Source organism: Balaenoptera borealis, assembly GCF_965194805.1.
Source record: "Balaenoptera borealis genome assembly, chromosome: 13".
Classification (NCBI taxonomy): Eukaryota; Metazoa; Chordata; class Mammalia; order Artiodactyla; family Balaenopteridae; genus Balaenoptera; species Balaenoptera borealis.
Genome location: NC_138870.1, coordinates 46,451,962 through 46,479,896, shown reverse-complemented (window position 1 = coordinate 46,479,896; position 27,935 = coordinate 46,451,962). Strand labels below are relative to the sequence as shown.

The following is a 27,935-nucleotide window of genomic DNA, read 5'->3' as shown; positions in this document are numbered from 1 at the left end:
GAGAGGCAAGAGGGAGGAGATATGTGGATATATGTATATGTATAGCTGATTCACTTTGTTATAAAGCAGAAACTAACACACCATTGTAAAGCAATTATACTCCAGTAAAGATGTTAAAATAATTAAAAACAAATTTCTAATTAATATGATATTAGATAAGAGATTTATTTATGTATATTATAGACTTTTTAAATGAATAAACAAGATATATATATGTATATGTATATATATATCAAGATAAGTACATATTGCAAACATAATGCTGAATGATGAAAAGAACTTGTTAAATCATATATATGGAAAGGCATAGTTTTCATAAATTGTATTAATTATACATACATATGATACATTTCATAAATGTATTAATTATACTGAATACATTATGTATTATCCATGGATCTAAACATTAAGTAGCAGAAGTAAATCTATGCATAAAAGGAGGGTAAAATGCCAGAGGTTTAAGATTTTAGTGATGTAAGTATCACTGTATTGTTTAATTTTAAAAACAGGGTGCTTTGAAGCAAAAACAGAAAATGTTAAATTTGCTAAATTGAGGTAGTTCCTAGATGGCCATATATTACACTGTTTTCAGTACTTTCCACAGCGGTGAAGTATTTTAGTTGTTTTAAAAATTGAAATAGAGATAATGAGAGGTTGTCTCAGCAAAAAGTAATGAGCACAGGCTTACTCTCTGTCCTGACTCCCTGGTCCTTGAGTGACACACGAAATCACTTTTTTCCTTTCTCTCTAGCTGCTAACCCACGTGTGATACCGGTCAGAATAAGTTGACATCAGCCAATCCCAAATTCTACCTGCTGACCTAATCTTACACTCCAGCTTACCGCTTACTTCTCTTTTTGTGTTGTAGTTTGGAAGAGTAATTTCACCACATGCTTGGATGAACCATTAAGTGGCCAGCAGCTCTTCCAAACTCAAAAATCTCCCCACACATATCAACCAATTGCTGTTGACTAAAAACAGCGAATTTTGCTCAAGATGCACGTTTTTTTAAGACACAGTGACTTTATACAGAGCAAAACATCAGAGGTGTCTTTTCCTCTGAATGGGAATTGGAGCTCCAAGGACTGAGACCCAGACTTGAAAGAACAGCTACACCGTTCTATCTTCTCCAGAGCTCCACTTCAGCTTCATTAGACTTTGAAGAAGAGAGGTACAAGATAAAAGTGATACGAGCATATACATTTCCAAATATATTTCCAAAGTGCTTAGATCTATACTTTAGTACCTATATTTTTAAAGCAATATTTGTAAAGTACCTATGACAACATAAAAGGGGTACATACTGAAACTGTTCATTATTGTTCATACAATAAATCCTGATTGAGTGCTCACTATCAGTAAGGCGCTGTGCTAGCAAAGCTCTCTATATAATGGGACATGTGTGCATGGTACTGAACAATGTATTTTCTAAAAACTACTCAGGAAAAAATTGGCTTATGTGTATGACAGAAATACCTTTTATCCTAAGTTTAAGAAATAACTGACTTTAAATCTCATAACTTCATAAAATGGATTCATCTTTTTCATCAAAAAAAAAATTATGTGTATAGATGTGGTATGTGATAACTTATAGGGTCAGTCAGTAGAAACAAGCTCAGCTGTAGAGTATTGCATCCCAAAGCTTCCAAATGCTAAGCAAATATCTGTATTCCTTTAGGAGAAACCAGTATTAAAATGTAATATCAAATCAGAAATTTTCGAAACGAGTGAACGCGGACAACTCAAAATACCATGTGGTGGTAGCACGTCCCCATGATAACACTTCCACACTTCCGGTATTAAAATGTAATATCAAATCAGAAATTTTCGAAACGAGTGAACGCGGACAACTCAAAATACCATGTGGTGGTAGCACGTCCCCATGATAACACTTCCACACTTCCACACTGACTTGTCCATGGTCAGAAAGAAAACCTTGAGTGAGATGTCCCCATTAAATCCTAAGTGTTAACTTTAGGAAGAACTTCAGGATCAGTTTAGCCCAAGTTTCCCTTTACCTTCCAAAGAGGAAACCTAATTTCTGAAAAATTAAGGCATTTTTCCAAAGTCAAACAAGCAGTTAGTGGACAGAACTGGGATCAGAACCTTGTCTTCTAGCCCCCAGGGCACACTCCCTGATGGTAAAAACCCTTCATCGGGGCGTTTCTCTACCCCAAAGCCTCCAGATGACGGTTATCGCTAAGAGAAATGATACTATGGAATAAAATACGTAAACTGAGCAGCAAGCAGTTTTTTCGTGGGGACTTCTCCTCCTTCCCTAGTCCCAGCTCCCCCTGACCTAAAGATCTCCTTTTGGTACCTTCCCATTTTCTAACCCCTCCCCACAAAATGGGAGTGATTTGGGTATCAATAGGCTCATTCATTTTTTTGGCTGAACCTCATATATTTACTTTAAATGTAAAATGAATGGATGTTGCTCAAATTAAGGTAATATTAGGCTATAGAAATAGATAAACCTTTAAGTTGACTTTACAATCATTCTCCTTCAGGCTAAATGCAGTCATTTAGTCATTCCTAGTCATTCCTAGTTTGCCTGGGCCTGAGGGGTTTCCCAGAATGCAACATTTTTACTGTACACGCTTTAGGGAAGCTCCCACACCAACCTGGTTTATTTTAGAACTCCAGTAAATCAAACCATCTTTATGCTTATTTCTAACAAAACCTAGTCATTTTCTTAAAACTAGAATGTATGTAATAATAGCTAACTTTTGCCAAGTGCTTGCCAATTTCCTGGGATTCTGCTATTTGACTCATAATAACCTTTTTTAAAAAATTTATTTATTTTATTTATTATTTTTGGCTGCGTTGGGTCTTCATTGCTGCACGTGGGCTTTCTCTAGTTACAGCGAGCGGGGGCTACTCTTTGTTGCGGTGCGAAGGCTTCTCATCGCGGTGGCTTCTCTTATTGTGGAGCAAGGGCTCTAGGCGCGCGGGCTTCAGTAGTTGTGGCTCGCGGGCTCTAGAGCGCAGGCTCAGCAGTTGCGGCGCACATGCTTAGTTGCTCCGCGGCGTGTGGGATCTTCCCGGACCAGGGCTCGAACCCGTGTCCTCTGCATTGGCAGGCAGATTCTTAACCACTGCGCCACCAGGGAAGCTCCCATAATAACCTTTTGAGAAAAAATCTTTTATTGTTCTCATGCTTCAAACCAGTGAATTGAGGCTTAAAAAAGATAAGTAATTTAAGATTATACAATTCATAGTGGAAAAGCTAGGTTTCAAGCCCAAATCTGTTGGTTCTCAGAGCCTGTGCCCTCATTCACTTCATTACACCATTTCTCATATAGAGGGGATTTTGTTCTGTCTAGAACTTTCTGCATCAATGGAAATGTTCTATATCTGCTCTGTCCAATAGGGTAGCCCCTGGCCACCTGTGACTACTGAACATTTGAAATATGGCTTATGTGACTGAGAAACAGAATTTTAATTTTCCTTCATTTCAATTAATTTAAATTTAAATATCTGTCTGTGACTAGTGGACAGCAAAGGTCTTGGTGTGTTACATCAACATACAGACAGACCTCAGGAATATTGCAGGTTCGGTTCCAGACCACCACAATATAAATCAAATATCGCAATAAAGCGAGTCACACAAATCTTTCGGTTTCCCAGTGCATATAAAAGTTATGTTTACATTATAGTGTAGTCGCTTAAGTATGCAATAGCATTATGTCCAAAAAAAACCAGTGTACATACCTGAATTTTAAAATATTGCTAAAAAATGCTAAAACATCATCTGAGCCTCCAGCGAGTAGTTATCTTTTTACTGGTGCAGCGTCTTGCCCTGATGTTGATGGCTGGTGACTGATTGGGGTGGTAATTGCTGTAAGGTAGGGTGGCTATTGTAACTGCTTACAATAAGACAACAATGAATTTTGCCACATCAATTGACTGTTCCTTTCACAAATGATTTCTCTGTAGCATGCAATACTATTTGATAGCATTTTACCCACAGAAGAATTTCTTTCAAATTTGGAGTTAATCTTCTCAAACCCTGTCACTGTTTTTTCAACTAAGTTTGCATTATATTCTAAATCCCTTGTTGTCATTTCAACAATCAATTAAGTTTACCATTTATATGGGTGCGGTTCATGGCCCCCTAAAACAATTACAATAGTAACATCAAAGATCACTGATCACAGATCACCAATAACAAATATAATACTAATGGGAAGGTTTGAAATATTTCAAGAATTATAAAAATGAAGATTTTGCTCACGAAGTGAGCAAATGCTCTCGGAAAAATGCTTCCGGTAGACTTGCTCCACTCAGGGTTGCCACAGACCTTCAATGTGTAAAAATTGCAGTATCTGCAAGGTACAATACAGGGAAGTGCAATAAAACAAGGTGTGTAATGTAATAAAAAGAGAAAGGGCATTAGAGTCAGCCGCCAGCTGTGTGGACTAGAGTGACATTTTTAGCTTTAAATCTCTAAGATTCGGTTGACTCATGTATAAAATGAGGATAATTATAATTGCACCAGAGAGTTGTTGTTTTAATGAGATATATAAAATGTTTGGCACTAATAATCACTAAACATGTTTCATTTGCCCCTTAAAGATCTAAAGGGTTTGGGCAGGAAATTGCATAAGTGCCACTTAGCACTTCTTCCAATGTTTGACAATTCATGTCAGAAAATTCTCCAGTGTCTCTCCCATTGTAGAATAATTTGGGTTCTTTCACTACATTCTCTCAGAATTATTTCTGGGTTTAAACTTCTAATGACAAATGTAAAGTACCCCACAGTTATCTCAGTGACCAGAACACAGTAATGTGCAATAATGTTTCTTTTCCCCCTTACCTCCCTTAAGACTTGGAATAATTTGTCTTTTAAACCCCACACAACATCCTTGATGAAGAAGGTAGGAAAGGGTGGGAGGAATATCCTATCTCTACTTCTCTGAGGTCAGAGGATAATTGAACTCACTTTGGGCTCAGGCATGTTCAAGAAACTAGTGCTATACTATCTCTACGATCATTTGATATGTGAGTACAGTCGTCCCTCTGTATCCACAGGGAATTTGTTACAGGACCCCTGTGGATACCAAAATCAGCAGATGCTCAAGTCCCTTATATAAAATGGCATAGTATTTGCATATAACCTACACACATCCTCCCGTATACTGTAAATCATCTCTAGACTACTTATAATACCTAATACAATGTAGATGCTATGTAAATATTTGCCAGCGCGGGGTAAATTCAAGTTTTGCTTTTTGGAGCTTTCTGGAATTTTTTTCAAATATTTTTGATCTGCAGTTGGTTGAATCCATGGATGCAGAGCCTGCAGATACAGAGGGCCAACTGTATATTAGAATGATTGAAAAACAGTGTGATGAACCTAATTTCATTCTGACCCTGATTTGTTCTGTGATCATTTTTCATGTTGTGCCTCAGATTTCCCATCTAGGAAATGGGTAGAATCACCTTAAGTCTCCCTCAGAATTATGTTAGGATTAAGATCCTTAATTGTATAAATCCTCCTATTAGTATAATTTACATTTTCATATCACTAATCTCTCATGACCATCTACTATAGCACTATACGTGATGTAAGTTGTAGCTTTTGTAAACCACTTTCATAAACTGTAAAGCACTAAGCACTAATTATAATCATTCTGTAAGGCAGAAAATGTCATCTTCATTTTACCAATCTGGAAATGGATGTTCAACAAATTAAGTGACTTGCCCAAGTCACACTCAAGTGTAATATCGTTGACCAGAAAATCACTGACTTGATCACTGTTTTTCTGAAAAGGACGCTAAAACCAATCCCCAGTGTGTTGAATGAAATTAATAGGTTTAGACTTTCACGAAAGTGATATGATTGGTCCTTCAGAAGAACTTGCCTGAACGAAGTGTTATAAGACACTGGACTCGGCCTGGTGAGGGTGAGATGGATGACTGGTCTCCTGGTGTCACTGCTTCCTCTTCTCCCAGCCTCTTAAAGAGGTAATTAAGGAATGTAGCTCTTCCAAGCTGCTGTTCTCCTCTGCAGCCACTAGGTGGACACCCCGTCTAATCCCGAGGTGCTGGTGTAATAGGTTTAGAAGGTTGAGGATTTCCAGAATTAACGGCCCCAGAGGGAGGGGCTCTCCCCAAGGCTGCACGTGAGTGAACAGCATGGTGATTAAGCCCTGAGATTTAATCACTTGACCAGAGATAAACTGGAAATAAAATCATAGTGGACGCATGTCCTGTCCGTACCCTGGGCATCCTGCCACTTCAGCGCCTTGGCCTTGGCGTTCCCATCTCAGTGGCTCCTTAGCATCCCACCAGCCCTGAAAGTTCAGCGTTCTAGAACTCTAGGCTCACAGCTCAGGTGTCAAGTTAGGGCCTTAGCCTGGGCCAGAGGGAGGTGTTGACCCCTTCCCCAAACCTGTTGAATCAGAAAAGGACCCTATCTGAAGTTACAGAAAGAGGCTGACCAGAAAGAGACAACAGGGGCACAGTAACCTGTACAGAGGCTTCTAAAGATGGTAGGAAAAATGGGAAAATAAGTCTTTGCCCAAGGAAGAAGCTCTTTATTTTGTGCTTGTTTCTTTAGTCCAAGTTTGCGAAAGCCTCTCTATAAGACAACCCCTGGTATTTATACCCACCTTGGGTCTTTTCTTCTACCTCTTAGGAAGGCCTGATACACGCCCTTCTCAGATTCCCCTTGGTGACTCCTTCCTCAAACTGTTGCTGCTGAGCCATCTGTCACCCCCCAGCGCCTGCAGCCCCCTCCGGAAAGCTGAGTCCCAGCAAGCTGTGACCCAGGCCCAGGGACAGGATGCTGCAGTCACGGCAGGATTTCTGCTAACTGGGGAGGGAACAGAGGAAGAAAGAGGCTTGATTTGAACTTCACAAAGTAAAGACTCTAGACATTTGTTTTTAATTCAAATAAACAAATATTTATAAGACAGATTCTGTAAGACACCCTTTTTAAAGGTTAGTCCCTGCCCCCCAACAATCATAAAGTATGCCCTTAATGAAGGAGTTAGGAAGGACTGTAGAATCTGTAACACTTTATCAATCAATCATACACGTTTAAGATCATTGAATGAAACCCCTTTAACTTTACATTGAATAAATAGAGATCCAAAATTGGAAGATGCAAAGGTACTGATATTCACACGCACACACACACACACACACACACACACACACTATATGTGTGTGTGTGTGTGTATATATATATACGTATATATACATATATATGTATATATATGTGTATATATACGTATATATATATATACATACACACATATATATACATATATAACTTAAAATGTGTATTACCTCTTCTCAAATTAGTAGGAGGGATAATATATTTGTATAGGTATAGGGATCTGGCGAGATGGAGATGGGGGTGAGGATAAGGAGGCCACCCACTGCCCTAATGAGTGTCTGGACTACAGTTGGGAAATTGATAAATGTGGTTTTAAAAAAGTTAATACAAAAACCTGCAAATAACACCAATGAGGTAGGAACTGTCCTGAAGAGTTAAAGGAAGGAGCCAAATCCATCTGGCTGATTTCAAGAAATCGGCACAAATCAAGTTCTCTTGGGAGGAGAGAAGTGGGGGAGGGGTAGATGATAAGAATTCCAAGCAACAGCACACATAGGAGCAAAAGCATGTCTAGGAAAGTCCAAAAGCAGAGTCTGCACTAATGGAAAAACAAATGTGGTCTGTTTTGGCAAGTGTATAAAGTTCGTAATCAGAAGTATTTGGGTAAATGATTAGAGTGGTAGATTGAGGCTGTTGGTAGAAGCTTTGAATGACAGACTGTTCTCAGTGTTACTACTTAATTCAATAAGAAATGGGAAATCTCTTATAATTTCTAAAAAAGGAAGTGTTCTAATAAGATGCTATCAAAAATAAACACTAGGCAAACTGAAAAAAAGGGACAGGTTTATTCTGTGTCTAAGAATCAAGTTTCTCACATCAAATCAAATCAAATACAAACCTCAGCTGTCTGAGTCTGTCCATTCACTCACCCTCTGATCCAACTCCCAACCCCCGTCATCCACCCATATTGCCCCCTGGAGAGAACACCTGGGCCCTGCGCCTAGCTCAGCCTCAGATTTACACAAATGTCTCAGATTGGCAGGAATATTCCTGATGTCATAATTTCAAAGTTTCTCTAATAAATACATCAATTTGGAATTTTAAAAAATAGTTATGTAGTAATTCATGTTTGTTTTCTTTGCAAAAACTTGGGGTAGGGAGGTAAAAAGTAAGGGCTATAGACAAGGTACATTTAACAAAATTTTGAAAGTATAACAAGATGTCTAGGAAATACAGATATAAATATAGATATAGATGGCTAATTGCGAAGCAGTTCTAGTTTAGTTGGAAAGTAATGCAGGATTATTTTTTTTTTTTTTTTTTTTTTAAACATCTTTATTGAAGTATAATTGCCTTACAATAGTGTGTTAGCTTCTGCTTTATAACAAAGTGAATCAGTTATACATATACAATATGTTCCCATTTCTCTTCCCTCTTGCATCTCCCTCCCTCCCACCCTCCCCATCCCACCCCTCTAGGTGGTCACAAAGCACCGAGCTGATCTCCCTGTGCTATGCGGCTGCTTCCCACTAGCTATCTATTTTACATTTGGTAGTGTATATATGTCCATGACACTCTCTTACCCTGTCACATCTCACCCCACCCCCTCCCCATATCCTCAAGTCCATTCTCTAGTAGGTCTGTGTCTTTATTCCCGTCTAATGCAGGATTATTAAAAGCTAATATCCAGCTGAAGTCTAAAAACAATTGTCAAACCTGCAGATGTTTTATCTGCACAACAATAACATTCTGACTCTTTGAACATCACTGAGTAACCAATTTAAAAGAAAAAAAATAATTTTATCCAGCCCTGGCCAGCAGAACAAAAATAAACAAATGACCTGTAACCTTAGATGATGTCCTGTTTGCTTATGTAATTCTTGGTGTAATAGCAAAACCAATGAGGTGTCTCTTTATCCCACTATCATGCTATTATCCTCATATAATTAATATACTAATATTTAGGATAGTTGGATATGAAGTTACCTCTCTCAGTTTTCAGAACCCTAGAAATCTGAAGTTCTCCCCCAAACAAAAGTGTCTGTGATCTAGGCAAGCAATTCTGTTGCTACCCCATTACCCTTTTCTCCCCTAAGCCACTCTCAGTCCCTTTCTCTCAGACATATGTGAAGGCCTAGAAACTGCCCTCCCCAATCCCTTTCCTTTCTGGAAGAAAATGAATATAAGAGAGCAGAGCTATTCCCCCTGGGGCTCCACATGCCTGATTTCCATAGGAAACAATCCGCGGGACTCTGATCCGATTGTTTTGGTGTAGAGGCTGGGTGAGAGGGCAGTGGAGGTAGCTGGGAAAGGGGCTGCCCACCCTCTAATGAGAGGCAGGACTGCGACGGGGTTCGTGACAGATGGGGTATGAATACCAGACTGGCACCTTGAAAAATTTCTCGTGAGCCTTGGAGGGATGGGAGAGGAGTCCAGGTCTGGGGACAGAACATCAATGGGCCATTTCTGCCTCTGATCCACTCCCCATTTATCAAGGACACCCTCAGCAATCTGTGTCTCCCTAAATCTGATTCAGAGAAAATATACCACCCTAACAGACTGAACAAAAATTCCTCCAGGATACATTGGTTTGTTAAGCAACCTTCTCCAAAATGGACCACTTTGGTCGCATGTCAGGATACCAGCCACTGACATTGAATCTTGCTGCTTCTCTGTGTAAAAATGCCAGTGTCTCCCTATCACCAGTAGGATCAAGTCCAAACACTTTAGGCTGGCACTACTCGGTTACAGTTTACCTGAACTCATCCTTAACCAACCCCCTCCACACGCATCACCACCCACCGATACTACTCACTGATCCCTTAGAACATTCCTTATTCCCAGGACACCTCAATTACTCTCAAGCTTGTCCTTTGCCCAGGCATCCCCATTGCTTGGAATGCTTCTCTCTACTTTTACCCCTTAATGCATAACTTAAATGTCTTTCTAACAGTTTCTGTCTTCTCTCTATACAAATTTCCTTTCCCTGTGTCATGTAGTACTGGATCGATCCTTTCATACTAGCAAATAGCAGATATTTTGTGGCAATGTAATATCTGTCTCTCCCTAGACATCAATGCCCTTGAAGCATGGGGCAGCATCTTACGCTTTTTATTCCAACACTAGATCCTGGAGACACTTTTAATAAGTGCCTATGAACTGGATAATTCCAACACTGCTGCCATGTCTGGTTCTGATGCTTGTTCTGTCTCTTCAAGTTGTGGTTTTTTTTTATCTTTTGGTATTCCTTGCAATTTTTTCTTGATAACCAGACATGTTGTACTGGGTAAACGGAACTGCTGCAGATAGACCTTTAGTGACGTGGTTGTGAGGTGTGGGGAGAGGAGAAGCATGTGTAGTCCTGTGATCAGGCCTCTGGCTTCTAATGAGCCTGTGCCTCTGGACTGTGAACTTCTCAAGAGCTTCTCAGTTTTCTTCTCCCTGCCTTAGGTGGACACAACAGCTGGAGATGGCTGGTGTGGGGCATTTCCCACCCTCTCGTCAGTTAGGCTCTGCTGAACTAGTTTCTCCAGAGGGCAGGCCTTGTTAAGAACAGAGCTCTCCAAAGTGTTTCAGAACTGTTCCTCTTCCCCTCCAACTGCTTGAAGCATGCAGGGATTTTTTCTCAGATATTTGCTGTGAGAATCTGTTCAAGCTCCTAGAAGTAAATCACAAAACTGTGCTCACCCCCCATGATGGGTCCCCCCGGAGTTTTTAACTCTCAGAGGCGTCCACACGGAGCCTCCAGCAATTCATCATTTACAGAGCAGGTCACCCTGCCCTGCCCCTGCTTCCCACAGAGGTGCCACTTGTGAGCCTCTGCTCTGGTAAACCGGATGACCTGTGTTCTCCTGTCTCTCCAATGTCGGGGGCGGTGGTTTGCCTTGTGTCCTTCCCTCTCTTGTGAATCCGAGAAGAGTTGTTAGTTTTTCAGTCTTCGCAGTTTTTTACTTGTTAGACAGAGTGGCAACTCCCAAGCTCCTTACATGAGGAACCAGAAACTAGAATTCTACCTATGAACTTGCGGTTTTGGATTTCAGCCATTTCTTGAGATTTTAGATGTCTTTGGAGCATAAATTGCATTGCGTTCTCCTTCTTTTAAATTCCCTTTACCTCCATGCCAGGTCCACAAAGTATAAGACAGCTTAAGAAATATATTTGCTTACAGACTACTATTTGGTTGGTGCCTTCCATGTGCCAGTTGTTCTACATATATAGCCCTCTCTATTCTCAAAAACCCTCCTGTAAGGGTCACACCTTCTCACAATTTATAGATGAGGAAAACTGAAGCTTAGGGAGGAGCTTGCCCACTGCCACATGAGTAGTAAATATCAGAAGCTGTTGCAGCAAAAATAGAAATGAGACTTTTCTGATAAACAAGGAAAATAAGCAACAATGAACAGGCTGGGGAAACAGCATAAACAGGCCTGAAAGAGTTAAGCAATCTTGGTTATTCTTTAGCTGTTGCTACTAACAAACACTTGTATCTAGACTGGTCCTTCACAAAGCTAAACAAAGCTAATTACTCTCTGATTCCATATGAATTGGACCCTGCACCTGGCATTTTCTCGCTGCATTCTCTTGTAGCAAATCACCCCTTGTAGCTGTTTACATTTCAGAAAGAAGGTCTCACCCAATAACCCAGAGATGAACGGACCCAATTACCAGGCTGCCTTACACCAGCAGTGACTGTTTTAAAATACTGCAAGAAGAAGAAGAATGCAAGACCTTCACCGCTTCGATCCTTATCACTTATCCTGGACTGCGAGTTCCAGGATAAGACCCCCTGTAATTCCCCAAGACAGGGGGGCACAGTTCTTGAGGCACTAGCCTGCTGTGTCTTCCCTTCTGCCTGGCAGAAAAATAAAGCCATCTCTCTCTTCCTCCAAAATCTCTGTCTCCGTATTTCTGTACGGCATCAGTGCACAAGAAAGCTGATATTTCGGCAACAAAGCGTCATTGGAGCCCTGGTCTAACTCTAAAGCTTAGCCTAAGAACTTCTATGCATCTCATTAGCTTGCAGATTTACTAAGAAATTTGTTCTGTATGGTCTGCTATTGTGCTTTTCCTATGCCTCAGAGAAAAAGGTAGGAAACAGGAGTATTTCATAGAAGTTTCTGATCCCTTTGGATAATGTGTAATGCAAATTTGAGGGAGAAAATAAATGGGGACAAAATGTTCCACTTTCAGATGAAACTCATTTTCTGCAGATAAGTTATAAGTATTGCAACTTTATGAGATGTTGAAAAAATAGTAGAGGGAAACTGAAAAAGGAAGTACAGTTAACCCTTAAGTAACACGGGTTTGAACTGTGCAGATCTACTTATACGTGGATTTTTTTTCAATGGGTATATTGGAAAATTTTTTGGAGATTGCAACAATTTGAAAAAACTCACAAACTGCATAGCCTATGAATATCAAAAAAAATTTAAATTAGGTATGTCATGAATGCATAAAATATATGTAGATACACATATAACATAGAAAATGCGTGTTAATTGACTGTTTATGTACTGATAAGACTTTCAGTCAACAGTAGGCTATTAGCAATTAAGTTTTGGGAGAGTCAAACGTTATACATGGATTTTCGACTCACCAGGGTCAGCACCCCTAACTCCAGTGTTGTTCAAGGGTCAACTGTGATTGTACGTAGGGAGTACAGTGAAAAGAACACTGTTATGAGAGTGAATGACCCTGGATGTGGCTTTGTCATCCAATATCTAGACCTGGGGTCATGAACACCTTGCTAAATATCTCATATATTCTCCTACTCATCAGTAAAATTGAAGGACTTGAACTAGATGAAATTGTAGTCAATCTAGATATATAATTGCATTAGGTTTTAGTCTATTTTATTCTAGTGTTCTCCATTATATTGTAATGATTTAGGCAGGGGAGCTTAGAAGAGCCTGGCCTATATGTAGTAAGCACTATACAGATAAATTTTGAATGGCTGAAGGCAAACGTAGCAACATTAACGACTGCTCCAAATACATTGTGGGGGCTAGAAGGTAGGACTTATTTTGCTGTTTCCATTCAGACTTAAGAGGAGTAAAGGAACTAATTCCAATTAAAATATTCGGGGTTAGGTATCTAGGAGGAGAGGATGGATAAAAGGTAACTGGGCAGAAAGAACAAAAGTCCAGAAGAAACACAGGAAGTGTGGATTGAAGGAAAATAAGTTTTATTTCAGATTTGACAAATACCTGGAGATCCAATGTGTCTGTCCCCACCCCAGCTTCTCAGGATGGAAAAAACCTCACCATATGAAAAGAGAAGGAAACCCCCTCACTCTTGGAGCTTTTGAAAAACAAAGATAAATAAAGGAGGTTAGAGCCTCATCTGAGCCCGATTTTCTGCAAAGCTGGCTGCATTAAATGCTAATCCTTCAGGCCTTAGGGGGCTGCCCCACTCAGTCTATGACCCCTAATCCCCTCTTATAGGTCCCCTAGAGTAAGTGATACTGTGCTAAGTGCCCGGATGGGACCCTGGCCACATCTGGTCCCAGGACCCTCTGCTCTGCATTGAAATAGAAGGATGGATAAACAATTTGGACTTTGTCTTATTCTCCCTTTGAAGGATGCAACCTTATTACCCAAAGTGCTGCGCTCTGACTCAATTAGTCTGCTAATGTGATTATATGCTAATCTGGGTTTTATTTTGCATCTGATTTTCATGTTATTTGCTTGATTTTAAAATAGAAGCCCTCCCGTGTATGGTTCCCACCCCCTAATACAGTGCATGAATTCTTACTCCCTACATGACCCAGGTGTTCTACAATTCAATTTAGATCGGTCTAATGTGAGAACCTTTGTAAGGACACAGGTCCAGCTCTCTTTTTCGACATTTTATAAACCCTCAAAATATTATTGGTTCAGTCCCTGACACAAATGTGTCCATTGAAAGAAGAAAGAAAAGTTTTAGCCACTTAAAAAAATTCCTCCAAAGAAATCTGGATACATGGTAATGGATTATGAATGACTCTTATATTGATAGATACATTTTTAATTTTGCTTCTCTGTTTTTAATAATTTTTGACAGTAACAGTAATAAACACAGCAAATATTTAAATAACACTTGCTTTACGGCATAATATTTGCACAAAAAAATCTTTGAGGAAGATACCATTATTATACTTGTTTTAAAAATAAGAAAACTGAGGCACAGAGAAATTTTGTATGCCCAATATTATGTTACTAGTAAGAGGCAGAACTGGGATAAAGGATGCTTTTATTACTTGTTTAGTGAAAAGTAAAAATAAAATATTTATATATAAAGAATATTGCCACGTTGCCATATAGATGGATGAATATTGAAACAGTTTTGTGACTAAGTTCATGCAGAATTTCAGGAAAGCCATATATTGCAGTGGGACTACCCAAACTTATACTTTAAATTATAACATTTCAGGTAAGAATAATTATAATTGGGTCAAGGAACAAGGGTCTTCCCTTCCATGCAAATAGCATGGGAAAAAAAACACTTTGCTTTTTTAAATTCACTTTATTTTTTAACTGGCTTGCTCAGTGTTCCCTTTGGAAAAGGAAATTAAGCAAAGCAGGAAAATAGGGTAGCGAAGATATAAACGAGGACAGAGAAGACAATCTTTCTCAAGTATTTATTCTTGAGAATACATTATTCTTCTCAGTAAGCTTGTATTTAATGAATATTATACATTAATTAAAGATGGGCTCAGGGCAAAGGATATAGAGATTAGTGGGGGGAAAAAAATCCCTGAAATCAAAGAGATTTAACACAGTAAAGAAGAAAAATGAGCAAAAACAAGTAGCAAATGTCTCTAATGCAAGGCAAACTAGGATAGATTTCATTGGGAGAATTCCATTGTGTAATGGAGGTTTAGGAGAGAAAAACAGATCACAACTCTCTGAGATTCTTCTAAGGGTACATTCTTAGGAAATGCCAGAAGGCTAGACTGTGAAAGATGGGTACAATTTTGGATTACAGAAATAAAGGAAGGGGACTTCCCTGGTTAAGAATCTGCTGGCCAATGCAGGGGACACGGGTTCAATCCCTGGTCCGGGAAGATCCCACATGCTGTGGAGCAACTAAGCCCGTACACCATAACTACTGAGCCTGGACTGTAGAGCCCGCGAGCCACAGCTACTGAAGCCCACGCGCGCCTAGAGCCTGTGCTCCACAACAAGAGAAGCCACTGCAATGAGAAGCCCATGCACTGCAACAAAGAGTAGCCCTCACTCGCTGCAACTAGAGAAAGCCCGGGCGCAGCAATGAAGACCCAACACAGCCAAAAATAAATAAATTAAATATATAAATTTTAAAAAAGAAAAAAAGAAATAAAAGAAGAATGAACGTCTCTAAGGCTCTCTGGCAGAGTTTGTATGGGTTCCAACAGAATGAGATCTTTCTTGAAATCCAAAGGACAGGCTATTCCATTGCCTAAAGCTTTACCACTTAGGAAGAGAAGAGAGACGGTGAGAGGCGAAGATTCAGGAGTCTTAGAAAAGAGAGTCAAAGCCATAAAGATTCTGGGTATACCTGGGCTCTACCTGAGAAATTAGGGTAAGAAAATCAAAGAAAACTTTGTTTCCTCTGGTCTTGTCCTGAAAAAAGACAAAATCTAAAAATACTTTTCTCTATGGTTCTGATGAACCTAGCGGCAGGACAGGAATAAAGACGCAGACATAGAGAATGGACTTGAGGACACGGGGAGGGGGAAGGGTAAGCTGGGACGAAGTGAGAGAGTGGCATGGACATATATACACTACCAAATGTAAAATAGATAGCTAGTGGGAAGCAGCTGCATAGCACAGGGAGATCAGCTCAGTGCTTTGTGACCACCTAGAGGGGTGGGATAGGGAGGGTGGGAGGGAGACACAAGAAGGAGGGGATATGGGGATACGTGGATACGTATAGCTGATTCACTTTGCTATACAGCAGCAACTAACACAACATTGTAAAGCAATTATACTCCAATAAAGATGTTAAAAATAAATGAATAAAAATAAAAATACTTTTCTCCCTTAAAAAAAATCATTGATATGAATTCTGTTCTTTCCTCACTGTGTTCAATCAGGTTTTGCCCAGCCCCTAACGGCAGGCCCTGCTAGCACAGATGGGGCCTTTCAACCTAGCCCGCATTTCTATTCTCTGGCTAGCAGCAGACTCCAGCCAACACAAAACTCCCCTCTAATTGTAATTGAATCCACACTTTTATAGTTCATTACCTCTCTGATACATTAGATTAGGCTGAAGCTGTGGCCAGCCCAGACATCGCCCAGGTTGGAGCACAGAGAACAGAAAAGGGAGAGGACTGAGACAGGAAGAAGATACCTGACAGAATGATCCATCTTTCCTCACAGCCGTTAACACATTTCTCTCCACTCCAGCCTCTCCCAGCTCACGCCCCTGCCCAACACATGCACACATCCACCCTTTAGGGATTAAAGGTTGAGGTTCTGTAAAATCAGAGGTGGAAAGAGATGCATGGGACTTAAAGATCATCTAGCCATGGCCATTTTGTTCTATAAATGAGGAAACTGAAGCCCAGATAGGGAAGGAAATTACTCAAGCCAAACAACAGGGAAACCAGGTGTGATGACCACGGAAATGAGCTACTGGGATCTTCTGCAAAAGAACCTACTGCAAGGAGCACAGCTGGCTGACATCCCTCTAGCTCCACCACCATGGATGCCATGTTACCCCTGTGGTCTCCCTGTTAATGACTAACCACAAGACAGGCCCTACAATATGCAGGATTCCTCCAACAGGCCGTTTGGGCTCAGGGACTCACCAATAACACCGCCAAAACTTTCTTACAACTATGCTGCATTCTGAGTCTCTTCCTATACAATCCTGCTTCCTTCCCCTCTCCTGTCATAGGTATCAGACCTGCATCAAGATCTGAGGGATTTCTCTTCCTACTCCTGTTCTCTCCCCTGTCCCCTTAATCCTTCATAGGCATTTCTCCCCCCAGAATCTCTTGCTGATCTAATCATATCTTGGCATCTGCTTCTGAAAGATTTCAAATTAACATACTTGGTCTCTTGGTTTACAGTTGAGTGATACCTTCTTCCCCAAGGAAACATAATTATGTATTTACTCAGTGACACTATCATAAGAAGTCCCCACTATAGACTTGTTTGAACATAATCTTTCCTTCTTTTATAAGTTCTTTCTTGGAGTAAAATTCTCTAGTGAGTCATGAGGGTCTTTAGTTTGTTTTCATTTCCCAGGGTCACATGTGGCATAACTTCAGACAAGTCCTCCCTAGACACAGGTGGAAGCACAGTGGTTGTTAGACCCCTTCCGCCATGGCAGCCTTAAATTATGCGAGAGCAAAAAACAGAGCTCTTGTTGGGTTCTTTTCTGGGACTATTTCAGTCTGCCTATTTGATTCCTTTAAACTCCGTATTAACATACTGTCTTCCAAAGAGCACTGCCCTGATTGCAATTATTGGAGGAATTGGGCCAGAATTTAAAGAAAGGATTATTCCTGAACAAATTCTGATGAAAATGGGCTCCCTCAACCTCAGCTGAAAAGATTAACAACTGTCCAATCTCCTACAGCCAGCAAGTCTTCGTAAATAACTCCCAATCTCTCTACTGTGAGTTTATCTGCCAAGGATTAAACTGAGAGGCTGCTCCCAAAACCTGTATTAAAATAACCACAAAATATAGCCCTCCGGTTCCTGGCAGCTGTTGAGTTCGAAGTGCAGGACTTGGAAATCTCTCTCCAGCTGGGTCTGGAGAGATGGGAGTGTGAGGTGGGGTAGGGAGGAGAGTAAAAGGGGTTGCCTGAATTAGAAGGTGTCTGGAGGGTTAGAAGTTGTAATTAATTACTGGATACAATCAGAAAGGTCAGAAAAGCTCTGCCTTTACGTTGTTTTAATGGAAAACATCCCAACATAGTGGAAAGAATAGGAAACTTGTAATCAAAAGACTTGTCTGAGTTCAAAGTCAAAATCAGCCACTTGTCACTTATGCCTAGTTTCTCATCTGAAAAGAAAAATGATACTGACCATGTTACTTGTCTCACACTGAGAATGAGATATGATTCATTTGCTACGTTTTAGGAACTATAACCTGCTTGTGGGGAAAAAAAAAGCCACTGAAATTCACCAATATCTGTTTTTCTGTCCTTACCTAGAATATAAGGTGAAGCTGGGCATATGTGGCTCAACATCCGTCACAGCTATGCATGGCCATGTGACTAAGTTCAGGTCACTGGTGTATGTAACTTACAGATCATTCTCCAAGAGCAAGCTTGTGCCCACCTTTTCTTCTCTCTACCCACACCCCCCCACCATCGCTGTCCTTCCTTCTGGCTGGAATGTGACAATGATGGCAGAAGCAAGAGTAACCATCTTAGAGATGAATAAAAGCTGCATGTTTAGAGACTCACAGACATAGAGAACAGACTTGTGGGTGCCAAGGGGGAGGAGGGGTGGGGGAGGGATGGATTGAGAGTTTGGGATTAGCAGATGCAAACTATTAGATATATGTATAACTGAATCACTTTGCTGTGCACCAGAAGCTAACATAACATTGTACATCAACTATACTTCAATAAAATAATTTTTTTTTAAAGCTGCTCATTTAGGATGGCAGCAAAACAAGAGAGAAGGATCCTGAGTCCCTGAAAACTGTGTGGTTACCCTACTATTCTTGGTCACACTTCCTAGAATTTTTGTAAAGGAAAAATAACCTTCTATCTTAAGTCACAAATATTTTGGACTTATTTGATACAGTAACTAAAAGCTGATATCCTAACTACTATACCACTCTGTAAGTATAAATTATTTTTTTTCATTAATATTATTCCAGTAGCTGCGTGAGAGCAGGGGTATCTCAAAGCCCTATGATCTACATGATCCTGAAGTAGAGTTCCAAGTTTTAGGCCCTAAGCTCAGCATCTTCCATAAACCAGGACAGTTCTCATTTTCTTTCTAGTTTGAGCCAAAGAAAACATTAATAGTATTATTTTGAAATGGCTCTGCATCCTAAGTATATTACATTAGGTGGGGACTGCCAGATTCCTCCACCTCAGTCTTCATCTTAATTAAGCTCTCCAGGGCTTCCTTTTTTCACAAGCGGTTGAGCCCTTTAGTTCGCAAAATCCTCTTTCTTCTCTTATTTAACTACGTGTCTCTTTCCTCTTCCCTCTATCCTCCATTAGCAACAAGCCTTGCAAACATTTCTCCATTTTCTTCTCCCTCAATATACTTTTTTAATCCGCTAAATGAATAGCCTCAGTCTGAAACCCTAGGAAATATTTTTCAACTTTATCGTCACTGTTGTTCTTACCAAAAATACACATGCCAGAGTAGTCATGCCTACTAAATAAGACTCTAAGGTTTTAGCCCTAAAATTGGCATCTTAGCAAGCTCTCCTACCTTCCCCCCACCACTCCACACAAGCACATACCAAGCAATTCTGATGAGTGCAAAAATTTAAGCACTACTGAGCTCTCTGAAAGTTCTCCATAAAATACTTCGCATTTTCCACTATCTAAAATTAAAAATTCTTCTGAACAATCTTAGGGGAAACTACAGCAGTATTAGGACAGGAGGAGAGAGTATCAGAAAAGAAGAATATGTAGTAGAGAAGCAGGTTTGATTATGAACAAATTTGAAATTTTTGAGCTCATTGAGTCATATCTAATAACCCTTACATTCAAAAAATCCCTCCTCACACCTAACTTCATTGACTCTTTTGGGAGGTTAAACTTGTTCCTTTGTTGCAGCCATGAAAGCTGATTGAGAACAACAGGTTACTCTTTGGGCCTTAAATGAGTGAAGAGTTACTTTCAGGCCAAGGGATGTGGTGGAGAGAGAGTAGGGATGCCTTCTGGACCTGTCCTCAGAGGCAGATGCTATTTCCTCTGGAAGTACAGCACGTTTGCTGGCAAAGGAAATCTCCCTCCAGGGCAGGCAAGGGAGGACAATAGAGCCACGTCACCACCCACCATCTGTCGTGAAAACAGACACCAGCTGACAGAGAGGGAAGCTCAAAATCCTGCTCCCACACCAACATCAGCAACCTCACTGCCTGACCTCCTGAGATGGGGACCGGGAAAGCCGAGGTAGGGATTAGCCTGCAGGGCCTATAGGGATCAAGTTCGGGGTCACACTGTCCAGATTGCTGCAGTTCTCTCATCAGGCCCTCCAAATCATCAAATCGTCACTCTCATCTGGGAGATGAAGGGGAAAACCATGGCAGATAAGCAGAGATCAGTGTCCTAGAGCCCAGAAAAGCAATCCCATTTCTGTGTGGCCAGTCTGCCCTGTTTCTGGATATCCAAGGCCACAGCGGGACACAGAGACACGGGAAAGGCAACCTTGGATAACTGGCAGCAGAAACAATTTAACATTGTCAAAGCAGCAATCAGACAAAGATTGGAGGGTAGTAAAGGTGGCTTACTAGAGAGTGGGGCGTTCAGAGCTGCTTCTGAGGGAAAAGGCTTAGTTTTTCAGTGAATATTTTACACATTATTGTGCAGTGAATAGAGTCAGGAGTCCTAGGTTCTGCTATGACTTAGGTATGGCCAAGGGCAAGTTCCTTCCTTGTTAAAGAGCTAGGTCTCCACTCACATAAAATTATGAGGTTTGACAAGGAGATCTCAAGGTGACTTCTCTGATTCATGAGTGACACAAGCAAAGGCTCAGGTAGAAATTCCCATAATGCAGAAAATACACTTGAGGGCTCTGAGATAGGGCCACAGACTTCCCAAATCTTAAGAAAATAGAATAATTTCAGCCCCCTCCTCCCAGTACAACAGTGCAACACTTTAATTTACAAAGCATTCTCTGATCCGTGGGATGAGATCCTCACAATAGACCGGTGAAGGAGCTGGAACAGTTACTGCGGTTCTTGGCTGTCCTAAAGAATGCTTAGAGAAGTTAAGTGACATGGCCAGAGCTACAAAAGGACTTAAAAAGGAGCTGTGTCTAAAAGCCAGCAGGATTGACACTCAAAACAGGGCAAGTTCAACTAAGTCATGGGTTTTATTTGAGACCTTGACAAGACAGCTTTAACTTTCCCATCTGCTTGACTAAAGTTTAGACGGGCTTCTTCCTGAACCTAGGCCCCTGACCTCCATTTTCTTAGTGTTTTCTTTAGAAAACTTATAACTGTAAATTCTTTTTCTGCCCTCTGAGATGTAAATATAATTTTTAACGGCCCCTTGCCTAGTTTTACCATTGAATACTGTCTTTCTTAAGGACCTGGAAGCCATCTCTTTGAAATGTAGTCATCAAGGAAGATAGTACCCCTATTTCCCAGTCCCTGGAAGAAGGTAGGAGCCTTACTTCAGTGGGAGGCTTGCTTGCCCTACGTTGCAAAACTATTTTCTTAGAGATATGAAGAGCTTATTTTTACTTTGGATAAAGCTAATTAGCAAACAGATGGCTTATGACTTCCCCCTAATGTCTCCCTCTACTTTTCCACTAGATCACCCCAGTGTTTAAAAACCCTCCCACCCTTTGTTTTAGCAGAATTGAGTTCAGACTGAGTTCTGGCCTTTCTCCTCTATTACAGTAGCCTCGAATAAAAACTTCCTTGTCTGCTTAACTTTGTCCAATACAACTGTTGCTTTGACAACCTCTTCAGCACATTTGCTACAGCCCACTCCATTTCTCCTACTTTGAGTTTAAAATTTGCTATGCAAATCAAACTTATGATTGAACAAACATTTATTAAACATCTATGATGCATCAGGCTTTGATCTAAGTTCTGGCTTGGTTATTTTCTATTACAAAATAAGGTTGCATACAGTTATGGTGGGTATAATCTATGACAGATGCTTTGGAGGTCAGGCCAAGGTTTTCTCCACTTAGCCTCCATTGGCAATGCCTAAAAGCCCACTTAACCAATTGTTTACTGAATTCATAAACTACATATTACTTCTCTGCACCAGATTTTTGCTAGAACCAGAGAAATACAGAGATATGAAAAAATAATAATAAACCATATCTCTGCCTTCACCTTAATCCAAGGAGAGGAACTAAATGCTAAAGGAGTTACAACAACCTTTTCATTAACATCTGGTAGAATTAATTTTGTTCTAAGTGTAGAAGGCTCTGTATACACAACAAGCTGTTCTAAACCATGCTCCCTAAGGGTTAGGTGAAAACAGAGCACACACACACACACACAAAATAAAAACATTAAACTCAGTCTTGGATAGGCCTCAAGTTGTTTGCCTCACAGAGAATTCAGGGACTAGAGTAAGATTTGGAGATGAGCTGAAGGAGTCCTGTGTATAAAATGGGCACAGTGTGGAGAGATAGGGGATGCCCTCCTTTACCAATGACTTTGTAAATATGACCCTTCCACAGAACCTGTGGAAGCTGAAGTTCCTGGGAAGCACTATGTTGATGTCCATGCTACCACCTCCTAGTTGAAGTTGTAGTTTTAAAGTTAGAGCCAACAGAGCCTAAAGGCAATATGAGGATGCAACCTACTGTTCTCTTTTTCCTAATCCAGTTTCTTTGAAAGATCCAACTTCCCTCCTCTCTTGGGTTTCCAAGTGACTGAGAGGAATTTAATTTTAGGAGAATGTGGGAGGAATATTTTACAGCTCCATTAGATTTTTGTGTATACAAAGGTTGTGTTCATCTGTTAAACTTACTTTAAGTAAGCACAAAAGGAGCCAGCAAATAAGAACAAGTACGTCCAAATACGAACTTTTTAGCACAGCAAATATTATAAGAATAGAAGGAGAAACAAACAAAATGAAACAAAACAAAGAAATAAACAGGGATCGGGGGTTCTTAAAGAGACACCATTGTATCATCCACAGTGGGAACATGAAATTCTCCAAATTATCCCCAAAACTTACACAGATGCCTTAGGTTTCTACCTCCTACATATGAGGGATAGAAAGACCATGAGATTTTATAACTTGATATTAAAAACCCAGCAGAAGTATCAGATTAGTGGGGAAAATGGCTAAGAACCTAGAAAGACCTATAAGATTAGGTGAAGGTAAAGGTAGGACTGTGGAAGACAGATGGAACTGATTATTTAGGGACCAGTAAGCAGGAATATGAGTACAACCATAGGGTAGACTTCAAAAGATCATTCATTTACAGCAGAAAGAACAAGCAAGATGTATATATACACATGCACACTAAGTTTTAAATTGAGTCAAAGTCCCAGAGTGTGTACACAAGTAGAATTGGTGGGTAGGTAAATTATCTATGGATATTCAATTAACAATCATTCAGTTGGCTCCACAGTTCTGGTGGACCTCCTTGGCAGGGTCTAGCAATAGTTCTGGAGCCACAGTGACTATCAGAGGAATGGAGTCCCAGAAAAGAAACTTGATCATTGAGGAACAGAGCAGAAAACTGATGTTCCTAAGAAATTGGGTGCAATACAGAGGTATTTGAAAACTTAGTTTTAAGTATTTTCAATCAGATGACCCCAAACAGAAGAAGTTCCCAACCAGCTTAACTCAATGGAAAACACACACAGAGAGTCCGTTATTGTTCTTGACTGTTACCAGATCTGATTCCAGAGTCTAGCAAGTAGGAAGCCTATGAATGGAAACTAGGTAAACAAAGATGTTCAAGGTAAAAAGGCAGAGAACAAGGTAGGACTTTACGTGAATTAGAAATGAGGACATTTGGTTCTAAATCCCCTGACTTTGGGTGATGTTTACTCCTTTCTTTGGGTCTCTAAGCCGATTGGTCCTCTTCCAGCTCTGTTACAGGTTTGCATCAAAAGTTTATATGGGCTGTTATCCACAAACAACCTAGGACTGAGATGACCTGCATGATCTTGTTCAAATCTCTCTTATTCCTAGGCAGAACGCCGTTAAAAAAAAAAAAAAGTATGTATTATCTAATCTAAATTCAAGAAAAGATGAGAAACTCAGGGGCAAGGTGAAAGAGTTTTACTAGCCAGTTGAACTCAATCAGAGAGGGCTGCTTTACTTAATACAGAAGTCCCCAATTTTATAGGTCCTACTTCAAAGGACTGACCTTCTTTGGAAGATAATTGCCCAGAGACATGTCTCTCAGAGCAAACTTATTCTAATTTATATAAAAGAATGAATTAGGTAACAAAAATGCCCTGAGCTAATGCTATTATTAATTATCAGAATAAATTTGGAAAAATTATGTCCCCTTTCTGGGATTCAGCGCTGTAATCTGTAAAATAAAGGGATTTATAATTAGTTCCTAAGATTCCAATAGAATCAGGATAAATTCTCCTTTATTTTGTTCACCACCGCTGTGAGTCATAACAGCAATAGTTCACCAACTAACTGTTACATGCATTAGTTAAATTAATTGCCATAATAGCCTTTTGAGGGAGGTACTATTATTACACCTATTTTAAAGATGAGAAAATTGAGTCCCAGAAATATTACATAACTTGCTTAAGGTCCAAAAAGAAACAGTAAAGGACAGATCTAGGATTCAAACCCAAGAGTTCTAATGCCAGAACCCATGACAGTCTCCAAAGTTGATCTCACAGAAATGAGCATCCCTCTGCCCCCAATTTTCTGGTTTTACTAAGTTTTCTTCCTGAATGTGCAGAAAACATTCACAGTGAGTCTAGCACTGTCTACTTTGACGTATGTAGCATAAGGTGTGAGTCATGGCTTCACCATAACAGCAGTCACACCTGATCTCACCTCCTCTGTGTCTGTCCAGTCTTATATCTGGTGTGGTACTTTCTATTTGTCAGAGGACTTAGCTTAGCTGCTTTCTCATTTTATGCTAGCCCTTACCATGAAACACACACACACACACACACACACACACACACACACACAAATATTTTTAAAAGGAAATACATTTTATAGAAGTGAAGCATGTTGGAATTCCTAAATTAAAATATCCTGGTTAAAGTATGAGAACAAAAGGTAAACGTGACAGAAGACACCTAGCATACAGGCTCCGTTAGTAACTGTAGTGCATCCTCGCTGCTGCCTTTACCCTTCACCTTGCTGCCCACATATACTCAGGATCAGCAGGGCCTGCATGGGAAGAGTCCTGGAAACGTCAGTCTAGACACAGCTCTCCCACTCATAACATCTGTGACTCTTGATAAATAACCTAAACTCTCTGTGTCTGTTTTTTTATCCCTAAGGTATCCCCTGACTCTAAACTACTTGAGATGCCCAATATGTTCCCCCATGGGAAACCCATGATGGGGATGGGAAGTGGGGTATTATTGCCTGGGGAAGTCATTGTCATATCAGACCTGTAAGGCAGTGGCTTGTCTATAGAAGGGGAGAGATCCAGGATTGAGACCTTAGGCATGGCCAAGGAGAGCTAGAGACCAGGTAAGGATTACCATGGGTCAGAGAGCCCAAACTCCCCAGCCAAAATTGAGTCAGCAATCCTAAACTAGGTAAACTCACAGAAGCTAAGGGAAAATGATTATTGACAGTCAGTAAAGGGGAGAGGAGAAGAAAGTTGGCTATAAGGGTACATAAGACAAAATGACTCCAAAAAACAAATAAGAGGAATCCTAAAGCCATCATTAGAAATAGAGAATAATACAAAGTTCCCCTAAATACTAGACCATTATGTATAGATTGCTTTTGATTTCACACACACACATACACACACACACACACAGTCACACACACACCGCCCCCCGAGTTATCTGCAATGAGCATTGGATTATAAGTTTTTCTTTTTACTTTACGCATTTTTGTATTTGAATTGTTTACAATAAAGAGTAAAATCCTAGACCGTAGAAGCCCACACAGTTGTAAGGAAAACTTTAAAATGATCTCAAATCATTATAGTATCAAAAAAAGAAAAAACAAGTTATAAAGACTGAACTGATAAACAAATGTCCAATGATTCAACCAAGATTATAGATCTAATATGTATCAGAACAAGTATTAATTCTAAGGGTACAAACCTCAATTCCACTTCTCTAGGTTTACAAAGAAACAATATGATGATAAAAATCCTTTGAAAAAATGCAAAAGAAATCTACATAGCATTTGGAATAAAGCACCTATAGTTAAGCTTGTTCACAAAAGAATATTATGGCCATAAATATAGACCATAAATGTAGAAAAGAGACTGAGAATGAGCTAAGTTTTGAGAAAGAATATAAATAAAGAAGACACTGCTTGGTGAAGATGTAGTAATGTTAACAAGTATCAGAGAGAAGGCAGAATGCCACTCCTGATGGCTCCACCAAGAACTACAGTCTGGAAAGTATAGAAAAATAAAAAGTTTGAAGGTGAAATTAAAGTTCATAACAGGAAAAAAGACTATAAGAGAACACTGAATTGTGTTAAATGAACTCAAGCCTCCAGACCCAGACAAAGTATACATCACGGTGCCAAGTAAAGTTTAAAATCTGACTGGTGAATTGTTCTTCGTAATATTTAAGGAACTTCAGCAATGAGATGATGTTAACACAATCTTCATAAGAAGAAAAAATTTTCTGCAGTCCATAGCTAGTGAACTTCACTTTCTAGAACAGTGTTGGAAAATGGATGGCACTGCTCACAGCTCTCTTTTTCTTTTACCCTGTCTTATTCAATCTGTTTCCCGGGGCAACTGCTGAGGAAACCAGTTGTGTTCGGATTTAAGTCTGCAATAACCACTTTTTGTTTTACTAGCCCACTTTTATTTTACTTCAAAGATAATAAAATACAGCCAGGTCTCTGAGGACATTTTTTTCCTAATAGAAAAGTCTACATAATTTAAATAGCAATGGATCAAATTAACACAGTTTATGAAAATGTACGTGTAAAAAAATTCCCAAGTGAAAAAAATAATTCTCCTGATAAAATGAACAAATTACTAGAAGGATAAATTAGGAGTTTGGGATTAACACATACACACTACTATTATAAAATAGATAAACATCAAGGACCTACTGTATATAGCACAGGGAACTCTAGTCAATATCTTTTTTTTTTTTTTATTTTTAATTTTATTTTATTTATTTATGGCTGTGTTGGGTCTTCGTTTCTGTGCGAGGGCTTTCTCTAGTTGCGGCAAGTGGGGGCCACTCTTCATCGCGGTGCGCAGGCCTCTCACTATCACGGCCTCTCTTGTTGCAGAGCACAGGCTCCAGACGCACAGGCTCAGTAATTGTGGCTCATGGGCCTAGCTGCTCCGCGGCATGTGGGATCTTCCCAGACCAGGGCTCGAACCCGTGTCCCCTGCATTGACAGGCAGATTCTCAACCACTGCGCCACGAGGGAAGCCCTCAATATCTTTTAATAACCTGTAATGGAAAAGAACCTGAAAAAGAATAACTATATATATACATTTATATGTACAACTGAATCACTTTGCTGTACACCTGAAACTAACACAACACTGTGAATCAACTATACTTCAATAAAAAAATTCATAAATGAAAAACTTACTATCCTTTATAAACTATAAAGTCATCACAAGCTTTGGTTGAATGTTACTCTGGCAGATACTGTTGGTTGCCTACTCAGTCTTTACTCCCATTTCCCCTTGTTCCCAATCATGTGAGTCTGCCTCAGGGGACACAGAGTTAAAAATACAAGGGTCTAGTCTGTCTTCCAGCTCGGGATGGGTAGATCATCCAATTCTAGCCAATGAAACATAAAAGGAATTCTGCCGGGTAGATTCCTGGATTTGTCTTTTTATGCCTTAAAAGAGAAAAAGAAAGTAAAGAAGAGCATTATTCCCTACCCACAACCCATTTCCTTCCAGATTATGGGTGGAATTTTGGAGGACACAGCACTTAGACCTATGCCAGCCATCCTGTGACCATCCTAGCAACAAAGATTTGATGAAGACAGACCACATGCCAGACATTTTGATTATTGGGGATTAGAGAAGGAGTAGGCCAGAGGGGATAGTGGTTCATCAGTGTCAGGAAACTGATCATTATTTGTGTATGCCTAAAGCCTACAGTG

At 40.0% G+C, this 27,935-nt stretch overlaps 1 protein-coding gene across 6 annotated transcripts in view; it reads left to right on the top strand.

Annotated features, from left to right (window-relative positions):
- Positions 1-26,942, top strand: part of LOC309609491 (coiled-coil domain-containing protein 85C-like) — a 93,785-nt gene extending 66,843 nt beyond the window's left edge. The window contains exons 2-3 of one of the 6 annotated variants that reach the window (XM_082351096.1): positions 6,644-6,868; positions 11,689-18,178. In XM_082351096.1, coding sequence (XP_082207222.1) covers positions 6,644-6,858 — 215 coding nt within the window. In that variant the 3' untranslated portion in view covers positions 6,859-6,868; positions 11,689-18,178. The other 5 variants (XM_082351094.1, XM_082351099.1, XM_082351098.1 and 2 more) reach the window with 5 other exon arrangements.
- The last annotated feature ends 993 nt before the right edge of the window (positions 26,943-27,935 follow it).